The following is a 13,799-nucleotide window of genomic DNA, read 5'->3' as shown; positions in this document are numbered from 1 at the left end:
TTCCACAGACCCCACCCCCTTCTCGGCTGTATGGACACCATCGCACAAGTAGACAGACATAAAATATGTAAAAACAATTCAGTGGCGACAGCAGGGCTCTGGCTGCAGCCTTCCTCGTTCACATGTGTCCTGATCCGGGAGATGGCTCAGCCCCAGCGCTCTGGCAACAAGCCTGTGTCCTGCACAGCCATTAACCCCAGCTCTGGTGGAGGCTCGCTGCCTGTAAATCCAGCCTAGAAAACCGAGCCTCACGTTCAGAGTCCCTGCCTCAAAGGGGACACCTAATGTCCTCATGGCTTTTCCGAAGGGACAGGGAAGTATACCCTGGAACTCACACACATGCACCTATATAAATAATGCACACACACAACTTTTAGTTTCTAAAGGGGGTCGTCCCCTAGGGCAGGCGAGATGGCTCATCCAGTGGGCAAAGGTGCTCGCCACTCCGAGTTCAGTTCCCAGGGGAAACACACAGGGTGCAAAGAGACAACGACCCTTTCCCAGGGGTCACCCAAGACCATCAGAAAACACGGATATTTACATTACAATTCCTAACAGCAAAATTAGAGATACGAAGCAGCAATGAAAATCATTTTATGGTGGGGTCAGCACAACAAGAGGAAAGTATTAAGAGTCCAGCACTAGGAGGGTAGAGAACCACTGACGTAAGTCAGTATAAAAACAAGATTTTAGAAAAGGGTTCCTAGGCTCAGCCCTCCCTTCCACTAGTCTGCTAGTGACACTGTGTCCCGGAGCAGGAGGGAGGAAGGTTGCCCCAGCCTTGGATGGCACTGGCAGGGTCTCCCAGACCCTCTGTGATCCTCTGCCCTGCCCTTCCTGGCTCTGCCCTCCCCCAGCTTGGTGCCTGGGACATCACAGGCAGGAGGCAGGGGCTTGGCTAACTGCCCTAGGCCACTCGGGTCCAGACACTGAAACAGAATCAAGGAGCATCAGCTGCACATGAGCAAGATGAAGCCTGGTTGTGAAGCCAAAAGGGACCCAGGAGAGGCCACCAGGTTCTAGAAAGATTCTCAGGGCTTCCACAGCCCAGACATTGAGCCAGGAGGGGATAGGGAGGTTTTAAGAAATAAATAGGCCCAAGAGGCCTGGAGTCGAGTCCTAAGCCTTTAATTCCATCCAGCACTCAGGATGCAAAGGAGGAGGATTTCTGAGTTAGAGGGCAGCCTACTATTCATTGAGATTTCCAGGTTAGCCAGAACTACATAGTGAGACCATGTCTGAAAAAGACAGCACACCAGGCCAGTCTGGGTCACACCAGACCAGGAACCTGGAGACTGGAGCTGCTGCAGAGACCACGGGGAAGTGGCTTGCTCAGCCTGATTTCTTTCTTTTTTTTCTTTCTTTTTTCTTTTCTTTTTTTTTCTTTTCTTTTTCTTTCTTTCTTTCTTTTTTTTCTTTTTTTTTTTTTTTGGTTTTTCGAGACAGGGTTTCTCTGTGTAGTTTTGGTGCCTGTCCTGGATCTTGCTCTGTAGACCAGGCTGGCCTCAAACTCACAGAGATCCGCCTGGCTCTGCCTCCCGAGTAATGAGATTAAAGGCCTGTGCCACTACTACCCATCAGCCTGCTTTCTTATAGAACCCAGGACCACCAGCCCAGGGATGGCACCACCCACAAAGGGCTGGACCCTCCCCCATCAATCACTAATTAAGAAATGCCCTACCGGCCTGCCTACAGCCTGATTTTAGGGAGGCATCTTCTCAGTTGAAGTCTCCTCCTCTCAGGTGACTTTAGCTTGTGTCAAAGCTAATCTAAAACTCCAGCACACTGGACCAGACTAGACCAGACCATAAATGAGACCCAGATGACTCAGAGAACAAAGTAGCTGTGCCTAGAGGATGATGACCTGAGTCTGAATCATGTACTCACAAAAAGGCCAGGCGTGGCATGTCTAGCTCCAGCAGTGGGAAGCAGAGATGCCCACCCTCTCTCAATGGGACAGTCTGACTCCAGAGGACCAAAGTCACTGTGAATTGCCTCGCACAGACATCCACCTGGATTCATAAACAATGACGGACCACCCACAGAGACAACACAGTCAACTGTGTGGACTTCTTGCCCGTGGGCATGTACCCCCAGTCGTGTCCAGAATTTCACACTCAGAAGCCACTCAGAAGCCCTCCCTCCAAGCTACCTGGGAAATGCCGTAGGGTCCCGAGGTCCACACTGAGTTCTTTTTTTTTTTTTTTGAGCTGAGGCTCGAACCCAGGGCCTTGCGCTTGCTAGGCAAGCACTCTACCACTGAGCTAAATCCCCAACCCCACACTGAGTTCTTTTTTTTTTTTTTAAATATTTATTTATTATGTATACAGTGTTCTGTCTGCACACCAGAAGAGGGCACCAGATCTCATTACAGATGGCTGTGAGCCACCATGTGGTTGCTGGGAATTGAACTCAGGTCCTCTGGAAGAGCAGTCAGTGCTCTTAACCGCTGAGCCATCTCTCCAGCCCCTAAGATTTTATTTTGTGAGCTATTGCCTCACAATGTATCCCTGACTGGCTTGGATGTCCTGAAGACCAGGCTAGCCTCAAACTCACAAAAAACAGGCCCGCTCTGTCTTGCTAGTACAGGAATTAAAGAGTGAGCACCAAGCCCATGCAGCACCCCCTTTCCAAAAATCACTAACTAGTATTGTGTCTGTGCATAATGTGTGTCTGACTGCTGTAGAGGTCAGAGGTCAACCCCAGGAGTTGGTGCTCCCCTTCCACCATGTTTGTGCCAGGGTTGGAACTCAGGCCCTTTGACCAGCTCGAACTTAAAACATCCTCCTGCCTCAGCCTCCATGTGAGTAGACAACCATGTGATCTGCCACACCTGATGGCTAGTGAGAAGAGTGCCTCAGGAAAGGCAGCCACACAGATGTCCAGGCTGCCTTCTGAACTGGGGTGGGGGAGTGAGCAGGGGCGTCACTCACACAGTACAAGGCTTGTCTGTGCACATCTAGGCTTTGTCCCCAGCAATGAGAAAACTGACCCAGCACACACGCCTGTCACTTGAGGCAGGAGGACCAGAACTTCAAGGTCATCCTTGTCCACATAACGTAGAACCAAGTTCAGACCCCATCTAAAAACAAATAGGCCAACAAGACCACTGAGTATGTTAAGGCCTTTTCTGTGAAGCCAGATTAGCTGAGTTAGATCCCCTGAGGCCCACATGACAGAAGGAGAGAACTAACTCCAGCAAGTTGTCCTCTGTCCTACACGCGCGCGCGCACACACACACACACACACACACAAATAAATGCAATAAAAAACAAACAAACAAAAAAAAAAAAAACGAGCCAGGTACACTGTCACATGCCTTTAATCCCAGCACTCGGGAGGCAGAGGCAGGCAGATCTCTGTGAGTTCAAGGCCAGTCTGAAGGAAATCCCCCACCCACAGTGGGGGCTTCCTCCTGGATCCCGAATTAGATCACACCCAAACACCTGTTTTTATAGAGAGATTCTTTATTAAGCAGGGAAGAAAAGTTAAAGTGGCCGCTTTCTGACTCAGGCAAATGACCTTGCAGATGTCATTTTTGAGAGGAGGGAAAGGGGAGGTCTGTGACAGAATGGGCTAGGATGCGGTGGTAGAGGAGCCGGTGGTGAGGGAGAAGGGGAGGGGGGAAGGGGTATTTGTTCCAAAAGGACCAAGGACTGCCTCTGGATAGAAGGGAGACGGATGTGGTGCATAGGCAAATGACAGTTTATAAAGGTAAAGGGGGAAACCCCACGATAGGATGAGTGTTTAATTTTAATTGGGGATGTTAATTAGGTGAGCCAAAGGGGGCCTTTGATAGCTGGAGCTTGGTAGCGGGAATAGACCTTGATGGCTAGCTTTAGGAATGCAATCTAATGGTTCTTAACAAGGCAGAGGAAATGGGGAGAAGGGCAAGGCTGCCAGAGCCATGCTCTCTAGGCTCAAGCTGACCAGAGTCTTTCACAGCCTGGTCTACGGATCAAGTTCCAGGACAGCCAGGGCTACACAGAGAAACCCTGTCTCAGAAAAACAAAAAATAAAAACCATCCTCCCGCCAATCAAAACAAATCAGGAGCTAAGAAAGTCGGCTCATTGGTTAGGAGAGAGTACTTACTGCTCTTGCTGGGGCCCCAGGCCCAGCTCCAAGCACTTTGCTCAGCCTGCAAACCACCGCTGTAGCTTCAGGTTCAAAGGGTCTGGCCCCCTCCTCTGGACTCTGAGGACACTGTAGTCAGGTGCACAAACCCACACGAATACAGTCACACACTAAAAAATAAAAGGAATCTTATTTGTTTATTTATTTATTGGTTTTTTCGAGACTTGGTTTGTCTGTGTAACATCCCTGGCTGGATTGGAACTTGCACTACAGACCAGGCTGACCTTGAACTCACAGAGATCTGCTTCCACAGAGCTGGGATTAAAAGTGTGCACAACCATTCCAGGCTATGAAGCTTTTTAAAAACCAGTTTTAAAAAAAGGTCCAACGTGGTGGCGTGTGCCTTAAATCTCCATACTAGGGAAGCAGAGCCCGTAGACTTGTGTGAGTTCAGGCTAGCCTGGTCTACATAGGGAGTTCCAGGACAGCCAGGGCTACACAGGGACTCTGTCTCTCCCTCTGTGTCTCTGTGTCACACAGACACAGACACAGACACAGACACACACAGAGACACACACAGACACAGAGACACACACACAGACACACACAGAGACACACAGACACAGACACACAGACGCACAGACAGACAGACAGACACACACACACAGACACACACACACACACACACACACACACACACACACACACACACACGGAAAAACAAGAAAGGAAAGGAAGAAAAGGAGGAAAAGTTAAGAGCAAACGTGAAGGCGCCTGCTCCTGTTAGAACTACAATTCCCGACATTCATTGCGAACCGCTCCCCGCTCTTAGCCTGATGACCGGTTTCTCAGGCTGCTCGTCAACAGCGCCCCGTCTCTAATTGGCCAAGATCCGCGTCGCTTCCCACCTCCAGCCTGTGCGTGGGTGCGCTCGGGGAGCCGACATGGTGAGCAGGCCCTGTGGGGTCCCTGCCGCGGGACGGGTGGGGTCCGGCGGTGCGGAGGGAGGCCCGGGGCCGCGAGGGTGGAGGCCCCTGGCCGAGCTGAGACCCCGAGAGCTCGGAGGGCGGGAGGGCGACTGGCAGTGGGGTGCAGTCGGTGGTGCGGGGCGCGGTGGGAGGTGAAGCCCGGGCTCTCAGGAGCGAAGCGAGCCTGGACCAGCAGGCTTTGCCTCCTGACAGCGTCTCTGTAGCCCGGGTTGTGCTCGAACTTCTTCATAGCCTCGGTGACCTCAAACTTGTGATTCTCCTGCCTCCGCCTCCGGAGTGCTGGGGTGACAGGCGTGTGCCACCATGCACGGTGTTCCGTTTTTCTTTTTAAAAGATACTTTGTTTTCATTATTTTGTTATGTTTATTCATTAAGTATGGACGTCTGTGCACCACCTGAATATCTGCTGTCCTTAGAGGCCAGGGAAGGCTGTGGGGTTCTCTGGGACTGGAGTTAGAGAGTTAGGAGCTGCCAAATGGGGCTGGGAATTGAACCTGTGTCCTCTGAAAGAGCAACCAGTGCTCTTAACCACTGAGTCATCTCTCCATCCTCCCCCTCCTTTTCTTTTCTTTAAACCCGTTAAAAAAATTCTTTTTTAGATGGGTGGTGGTGGCGCACGCCTTTAATCTCAGCATTCAGGAGGCAGAGGCAGGGGGATCTCCGAGTTGGAGGCCAGCCTGGTCTACAGAGCGAGTTCCAGGACAGCCAGGGCTACAGAGAAACCCTGTATTGAAAGAAAAAAAAAAAAATTAGAAAGGGTCTTACCATGTCGCCTTGGCCTGGATCTCACTCTGTAGCCCAGGCTGGCCTCGAACTCACAGAGATCCGCCTGCCTCTGCCTCCCGAGTGCCGGGATTAAAGGCGTGTGCCACCACCACCTCCGGGATAGGAAACATTCTTTAAATAGTTGGACGTGGCTGCTCTGGCCTTGAATTTCCAACACTGGGAAGCCAGAGGCAGGCGGATTTCCGTAGGTTCGTGGCTGCACAGGGACAAGCAGGGCTCCCAGAACAAAAACGTCAGGGGTCTGACGATGGGGGCAGAGGTCAGGCTAGAAAGGTGGGTGGGGATGTCTGGGGCTGCCGCCACCCCAGTCGCCTCCTGAGAGAGGCCACCAAGCCCGAGGCCGGCGCTCCCCGTCCGCCCGAGGCTGGCGCTCCCCGTCCGCCCATCTTCTGTGTGAGTAGTTGGGTTACGTCAGGGAGCTTTCGACTTTCTGACCAGAGCTGCCCCCTCAGGCCGTCCTCGGCGTGCAGCTGGTGGTGACCCTGCTCACCGCCACCCTCATGCACAGGCTGGCGCCACACTGCTCCTTCGCGCGCTGGCTGCTGTGTAATGGCAGGTAAGCCCGGCCCCCGGCCGTGGGCGGAGTCTGTGGCCACGCCCACCACCTGCGGGAGCCTCCCGGTATGCTTCCCCCCCCCTCCTCCTCCCTCCCCCTCCTCCTCCTCCCTCCCTCCCCCTCCCTCCCTCCCTCCCCCCTCCCCCTCCTCCCTCCCTTCCTCTCCCTCCCTCCTCCCCCCTCCCTTCCTTCTCCCTCCTCCCCCTCCCCTCTTCCCCCTCCCTCTTCCCCCTCCCCCCTCCTCCTCCCTCCCTCCCTCCTTTCTTCTCCCCCCTCCCTCCCCCCTCCATCTCCCTCTCTCTCCAAGATTGTTACTTTTGATTATGTGTAGGTGTGTTTCCACATGCCTGCGGTGCTCACCTGAGTGCCGATGCCTGGGGAGGCCAGAGGCATCAGAATGGGAGGCACGGGCAGCTGTGAGCTGCCACCGTGCCCAGTGTCCTCTAGTGTCTGTAAAGCGCATCTCGGATCCCTACTCCCCGCTCCTGGCCTTCTGTCGTCCAGCCCTCTCTGTTTGCCCTGTTTTGGAGTCTGGCCCCTGCAGAGGACACTGTGGGAATCTTTTCTCCCTAGAAAAATGTCAGCTCACAGATTCAAGAGTATCCTGGATTCCCAAGCCCCCCTGTGACTGGATCAGTTCCCCCATCTCATTTTCCCAGAATCCCCCGGGCTATGGCTACTCCCAGGCACCCTGGGCCACCTTCCCACAGGGCCATACCCTGCCTCAGCTCTGCCACTGCCTGGTGCTCTGTCCTCAAGGCCAGATCTGGGTTCTCTGCCTCGTGCCCTCAGGCCACGCTTCCCTGACTTTCTTCTCCCTCAGTCTGTTCCGATACATACACCCGTCGGAGGAGGAGCTGCGGGTGCTAGCCGGGAAACCGAGGCCCAGAAGCAGGAAGGAACGGTGAGTGGACTCCACAGGGCCCAGGCAGGGCTAGGCCCTCCTGCCCGGGGACAGGCCTCCGTCCTGCCCGAGGTTCCGGCTGAGGGATGGAGCCTTCCCTCGCTCCGGTGGGGTGCTTGGCACAGGTGGGTGCAGTTAGCATCCTGTGGCCTGGCTGTTTGCTCTGGCCGGCCCTGGGCCTAGGCTGCCCCCACACCTGATGAGGCTGAAGCACTTTCCCAAGCCAGCACCATCCGGATTCTCCGGCGTCCCAGAGGGGATCACTACACCTCACCCTTCACTGTCCTCATGTGCTCAGCTGGACCAATGGCCTTCATGATGAGAAGCCACTGTCAGTGCCTAGAGACGCCCCTTTCCGGCTGGAGACCCGTCCCCTCACTGCTGTGGATGCCCTAGGTAACCCCCAGCTCGCCCCACTCCCCTCCCCTGCTGCGGGGTCGCCCTGCCCAGGCAGAAGGGTGGGATGGGGTCGGGCGGCTCTGGCAGTTGAGCTCCTGTGCCCGTAGTCCTGCGCTTCTTTTTGGAGTACCAGTGGTTCGTGGATTTCGCTGTGTACTCTGTGGGCGTGTACCTCTTCACGGAGGCCTACTATTTCGTGCTGGGCCCGGTCCAGGAGGCCAACATCGCTGTGTTCTGGTGCCTGCTCACACTGGCCTTCTCTCTGTATCCTTCCTCTGGGGTTCAAGGTGTGGGGAGTGGGACTCGGCCGAGTTTCCCTGGCCCTCTAACTTGGCTGTGGGATCATCCACTGTGCCATAGAGGTATGCAGGCCAGCATGATCTCAAACTCCTGGCTCACCCTCCTGAGTGCTAAGTGACAGGTGTGCGTCACCACACTGAACACACAGTCTGGTTTGTTTATTTATTTATTTATTTTTGGATTGGCCCCACTGGATGGGTTCATGTCCCTCCAGGGCTATACATTCAGGAAAACCAGGGAACAGCTTGCTGGGAGCTGGCCCATCTTTCTTTGTTTCTGTTTTTGGAGACATGGTTTCCCTGTGTAGCCCTGGCTGTTCTGGAACTCGCTCTGTAGATCAGGCAGGCCTCAGACTCAATCTGCCTGCCTCTGCCTCGGAGTGCTGTCCCTCGCCTCCTTAACCTCACCCCCAGCAAGGTGTTCCTCGCGGTGACCCGGCTGTACTTCGGTGCCAAGGAGGGCGGCGAGCGCTCGGTGTGTCTGGCCTCTGCCTTCCTCTTCCTCCTCCTCGCCATGCTGGTGCAGGTGGTGCGGGAGGAGACCCTGGAGCTGGGGCTGGAGTCAGGTGGGTGTGCTTCCCTGCTCACCTGCCTGTTCGCTTTCTGTTTCTGTTTCTTTGTTTTCTTTTGAGACGGTCTCATTCTATGGCCCTGGCTGGCCTCAACTCACAGGGATCCTCCAGCCTCTGCCACCCGCATCCTGGGATTAAGACTTATGTTATTATGGGGGCTGGAGAGACGGCTCAGTGGTTAAGGGCACTGGCTGTTCTTCCAGAAGTCCTGAGTTCAGTTCTTAGCATCCACATGGCAGCTCACAGCTGTCTGTAACTCCAGCTGCTGGGGACCCAACACTCTCATGCAGGCAAAACACCAATGCACATAAATTTAAAAAAAGGTTTACATTATTACTGTTTTTAAAGGTTTATTCTCATTCCATGTGTAGATGCTTTGCCGTCATGTGTGTCTGTGTGTCAAGACTGAAGTCCCTGGAAAGGCCAGAAGGGGGCACTGGACCCCAGAACTGGAGTTACTTAGGCTGTGAGCCACTGTGTGAGTCACTGTGTGAGTCTTGTGCGAGCAGCAGGCGCCCTTAACTGCTGAGCCGCCCACCTGGCTGGGTTTGGCTGTTGTTTTTGATTGTTTGTTAAGATTTATTTATTTATGTATGTACATGAGTGCTCTGTCTTCATACACACCAGAAGAAGGAATCAGATCCCATTACAGATGGTTGTGAGCCACCATGTGGGTGCTGGGAATTGAACTCAGGACTCTGGAAAAGCAGCCAGTGCCTCCTCTGAGCCACCTCCCCAGCCCCAGGTTCTATTTCTTGAAGAGTCCCTCACAGTCTGGGCCTGCAGGTCTCTGTGCGCCTCAGTGACAGGGCACCTGCACACCACATCTGGCGGCTCTGGGTTGCATTCCAGCACGGGAAAATAAAAGACGATTAAAATAGATTGGGGCTGGAGAGGCGGCTCAGTGATTAAGAGCACTGGCTGCTCTTGCAGAGGACCCAGGTGCAATTTCCAGCATCCACACGGAATGCTCACAACTACCTGGGGGATCTGATGCCCTCTTCTGACCTCCACAGGCATCAGACACAATGTGGCAGTTATACGTGCAGGCAGAACATTCATATACAAAAAAACAGATAAAATAGAATAGATCGTCAGAGCTGGGGCTTGGGCCAGTGTGAGAGCGCTTGCAGCAAGCGAGAGGACCGGAGTTTGCGTCCATGTCGAAGGTGGACGTTGGCTGTCGATGCCTGTAAACTTCACACTGGGCAGGCAGAGACGGGAGCATTCTGGGAGCTGGAAAGCTGGCCAGCCTTGGAAACTGTAACAGTCCACACACTTGATCTTCTTCCCCTAGGTCTGGCCAGTGTGACCCAGAACCTGGAGCCTGTTCTGAAGAAGCAGGGTTGGGACTGGGCGTGAGTCCTGGGGACTGGATCTTGTGGGGAGCCCTACCCGCAAGGCTGACTTCTGACCAGCCGTGGATTCCCTGAGACCTCTTCTTCTCCCCAGACTCCCTGTGATCAAGCTGGTCCTCCGCCTTGGTCTTGCGGGGCTAGGCTCCTTGTTGGGCGCCTTCCTCGTTTTCCCGGGCCTGAGGCTGGCCCAGACCCACCAGGACGCGCTGACGCTGTCTGCAGATCGGCCGCTGCTGCAGTTAGGCGGGGCTCCCGCGTGGGGTGGGGGTTGAGGTAGAGGCTGGGGGTCAGGAGCCTGGCCCCACCTGGTGCTCCCCCCCCCCAGGCTGCTCCTGCATACCAGCTTCCTGTCGCCCCTGTGCACCCTGTGGCTCTGGACAAAGCCTGTGGCCCGTGACTTCCTATACCAGACACCCAGGAGGAACGTGACCTCTTCTCTGTGCGTGTGTCGGGGAGTTGAGGGACCTGGGGTGTCTTGAGACCGGGATGAACTGGAGGGATTGTGGCCTGGGGAGGGCGGGCTCACCCAAACTCCCCGCCTGCTCGGCTCTTGTTGCAGGCCATCAGAAGGGGCCTTCGACTCCCTGCGCCTCTGGGTGCTGGTGGCGCTGTGCCTGCTGCGGCTGGCCGTGACCCGGCCACACCTGCAGGCCTACCTGTGCCTCGCCAAGTCTCGCGTGGAGCAGCTGCGCAAGGAGGCTGGCCGCATTGAGGCCCGCGAGATCCAGCAGCGGGTATGCACCCCGGGTGGGACAGTCCCTGGGCTAAGGGGGCCTGGCCTGGCCGTGGGGTCCCTGCCGTGGGAAGACCACCCCCTCTGCAGCCTCTGCCGCCTCCCCGCCAGGTGGTCCGGGTTTACTGCTACGTGACCGTGGTGAGTCTGCAGTACCTGACGCCCGTCATCCTCACTTTGCACTGCACGCTGCTGCTCAAGACCCTGGGTGAGGAGCTGGCGGGAAGAGGGCGGGGCCCGCGGAGAGAGGATGGGGACAGGTCTGGTAAAGTGGGGCCTTCAGATAAAAGCTAGGAGTAGGGTCTGAGCAAGGACATGGCTTGGTAAAGGTGGGGCCATCTACAGAAAGTGAGGGCAGCGTTTGGGCAAGGCCACAGACTGTTGTCCTGTGGGGACAAGACCCATAGACGGGGAGGTTGGAGGTGGGATCAGCAGAGTGAGGAGGATGGAGGCACCTAAGGTCAGTGGGGTATAACCTAGTGGGCGGCGTACGAAAGCCTCTAGACTCCCACTGTTCTGTCTCCACCCATAATTCCCTTCTTCCCTCTTGCAGGCGGCTACTCTTGGGCCCCGGGCCCTGCTCCAACCTCACCGGCCCCGCCCCAGTCCTCAGACACCTTCATCTCTGTGGACCCTGCAGAGGATGAAGTCCAGCAGACTGCAGCCCAGGTCGCAGGGGTTCTGGGCAGCCTGCTCACGCCCCTCTTCCTCCGTGGTGTGCTGGCCTACCTCATCTGGTGGACCGCGGCCTGCCAGCTGCTCTCCAGCCTCTTTGGCCTCTATTTCCACCAGCACCTGGCAGCTTCCTAGCGCGATCCACCAGGACGGGGACTGTCTCCTATGTGTGTGCCTTAGTGCCCCCAGATGACCCAGGGGTAAGCGTGGGGACTCCCCACCACCCCCGTCACCTCCGTGCCTGGATCATGAAGCCCTTGAGTCAGGTTCCCCTGGACCTGGAGGCCATGGTCCCGCGTGTGTGTGTGTGTGTGTGTGTGTGTGTGTGTGTGTGTGTGTGTGTGCAGGATTTCAGTGGGAGGCTCCTCTCAATAAAAGGGGTGGGCTACTTCTACAGAAGTATCCCAGAGGCTGAGGAGAGGCAGGGGAGACCTGGCTGGTGAGAAGGACTTAGGAGAGAGTGATACCAGGCAGGCGTGGAAAGATGAGGAAGAGGTTTGAGACGGCCAGGAGAAAGCGAGGGGTGGGGCTCATGCCCAGCTTTGTTTTTTGTTTTTTGTTTTTTTTTGAGACAGAGTTTCTCTGTGTAGCTTTGCACCTTTCCTGGAGCTCACTTTGTAGCCCAGACTGGCCTCGAACTCACAGAGATCTGCCTGCCTCTGCCTCCTAAGTGCTGGGATTAAAGGCGTGCGCCACCACTGCCTGACTACGCCCAGCATCTCAATATCCCTGGGTCTGTCACTATCACTAGGAAGGAAAGAGACAAGGGTCACCATGCCCATCTCCCCAGCACACTGGGGAGGCTGAGGCAGGAGCATTAGCCTAGACCAGTAACAAGACCATATCTCCAAAACAAGAAGAAAAAAAATAAGGGGGAAGGGGAAGGAATGTGAGCTGTAAGGAAGGAGAGGGAGAGAAATTGAAGCTGTGAGTTGACAGCCGTCATGTATTTCAAGGCCTTGGTGACAGGGTCACCACCACCTCCAGAGCTGTCCTATTGCTATGACTTAGTGCGTGTACACGTGTGTTTATGAGACATGCATGGGTTGCATGACTCTCCTACATATGCAGGATGTACATTGAGAATAAAACTGGAGGGCTCCCTCAGTGCTGCCCGGCAACATTGCTGGTGGTCCGGAGCTCGGTTTGTTAGGACAGTGCTGTTATAGCCAAGGTCTCACTGGAGAGAAGGCGCTGTCTCTGTTCGGAATGCGACTGTGTGTGCCCACAGGACCAGAGGACAACTTAGCACTCAGGCCTTGCCTTCTGCCTTGAGATTTTTTGTTCACCCTGAATTCCTCAGGTTAGCTGTTCAACAAGCTTCAGGGAGTCTCTGGTTTCCACCCCCCACCTTGCCACGGGAGTGCTGCTCTGTCCTCCTTGTGTGGGTCCTGAGGACTGGAGCTCAGATCCTCATGACTACAGCAAGCAGGGCTAGTGTGTGTGGGATGAACACACAAGATTTCGAAGGCGTGTCTGGAGTTTCCTTGCCTCTTGGGACAGACTCCCACGCTGACCCTGACAAGGGGCTGTGGGAGCTTGTGAAGTTCTGTGGAATCAAGGATGGGCAAGTAAAGGGTGATACGCCCTTCAGGAGGCGCAAAAAGCGACAATTCTGGAAAACCAAGGTTCTGCTCTGGGGCTTGAGTGACTTCAGGGTGGAGGGCACGTCTCAGGTGGTTCCGCCCGATCGGGGCTGCGCTGTGTTCCGGGGCACAGGTTCCTGTGGCCAACGCCTCTGCTGCCAAGCATGGTGGAGCATGGCTAACGACTCAGAGGCAGAGGTGGGCGGCCAGCTCTATGCAGGAATTCCAAGTCAGCCGGCCTATATATCCCAGATGTGTAAATAAACACATGGAGCATTTTGTTACTGGCAGATTCAGGTATGCGGTTACTATATTCTTGACTCTGTCTTTTTTGTGTTGGCAAAGGAACCCAGGACCTTTTGTTTGTAATAGTAAGTGCTCTACCCAGAGCCACGCCCCAGCCCACCACTGTGGGGTTCTAGACAGGGGCTCTACCCCAGAGCCACGCCCCAGCCCACCACTGTGGGGTTCTAGACAGGGGCTCTGCCCAGAGCCACGCCCCAGCCCACCACTGTGGGGTTCTAGACAGGGGCTCTGCCCAGAGCCACGCCCCAGCCCACCACTGTGGGGTTCTAGACAGGGGCTCTACCCAGAGCCACGCCCCAGTCCAGTCCTCCATCTTTGGCCATCACTTTCTTTCCCGGCAGCCTGTGTCACACATGCATCCATGAGCAGAAAGATGTACAGAGTGCTTAGGCATCACACTTAGAAACCTCAACTCTCTTAACAAGGGGGCTGGAGAGATGGCTTAGCAGTTAAGAGCACTGGCTGCTCTTGCAGAGAACCCAGGTTCAGTTCTGAGCACCCACATGGCAGCTCATGATCATCTGCAATTCCAGTCTCCACAAACAGAGTATTTAAGAGCGCC

The 13,799-nt window shown here is 55.2% G+C and overlaps 1 protein-coding gene across 2 annotated transcripts; it reads left to right on the top strand.

Moving 5' to 3' along the window:
• Positions 1 to 4,941: 4,941 nt before the first annotated feature.
• Positions 4,942 to 13,221, top strand: Tmem161a (transmembrane protein 161A). 2 transcript variants are annotated; one of them, XM_028856955.2, is made up of 12 exons: positions 4,942 to 5,022; positions 6,302 to 6,405; positions 7,229 to 7,309; positions 7,608 to 7,705; positions 7,816 to 7,972; positions 8,422 to 8,573; positions 9,877 to 9,937; positions 10,032 to 10,175; positions 10,263 to 10,376; positions 10,497 to 10,671; positions 10,782 to 10,878; positions 11,224 to 13,221. In XM_028856955.2, the coding sequence occupies exons 1-12, from the start codon at positions 5,020 to 5,022 to the stop codon at positions 11,478 to 11,480; spliced, it is 1,443 nt and encodes a 480-aa protein (XP_028712788.1). In that variant the 5' UTR covers positions 4,942 to 5,019; the 3' UTR covers positions 11,481 to 13,221. The 2 variants fall into 2 exon arrangements, with proteins under 2 accessions (XP_028712788.1, XP_028712787.1); XM_028856954.2 differs by lacking the exons at positions 4,942 to 5,022; positions 6,302 to 6,405 and having other exon boundaries at positions 6,673 to 7,309.
• Positions 13,222 to 13,799: the final 578 nt, after the last annotated feature.

Source organism: Peromyscus leucopus, chromosome 17 (assembly GCF_004664715.2).
Source record: "Peromyscus leucopus breed LL Stock chromosome 17, UCI_PerLeu_2.1, whole genome shotgun sequence".
Taxonomy (NCBI): domain Eukaryota; kingdom Metazoa; phylum Chordata; class Mammalia; order Rodentia; family Cricetidae; genus Peromyscus; species Peromyscus leucopus.
This window is presented reverse-complemented; position numbering and strand designations above follow the sequence as displayed.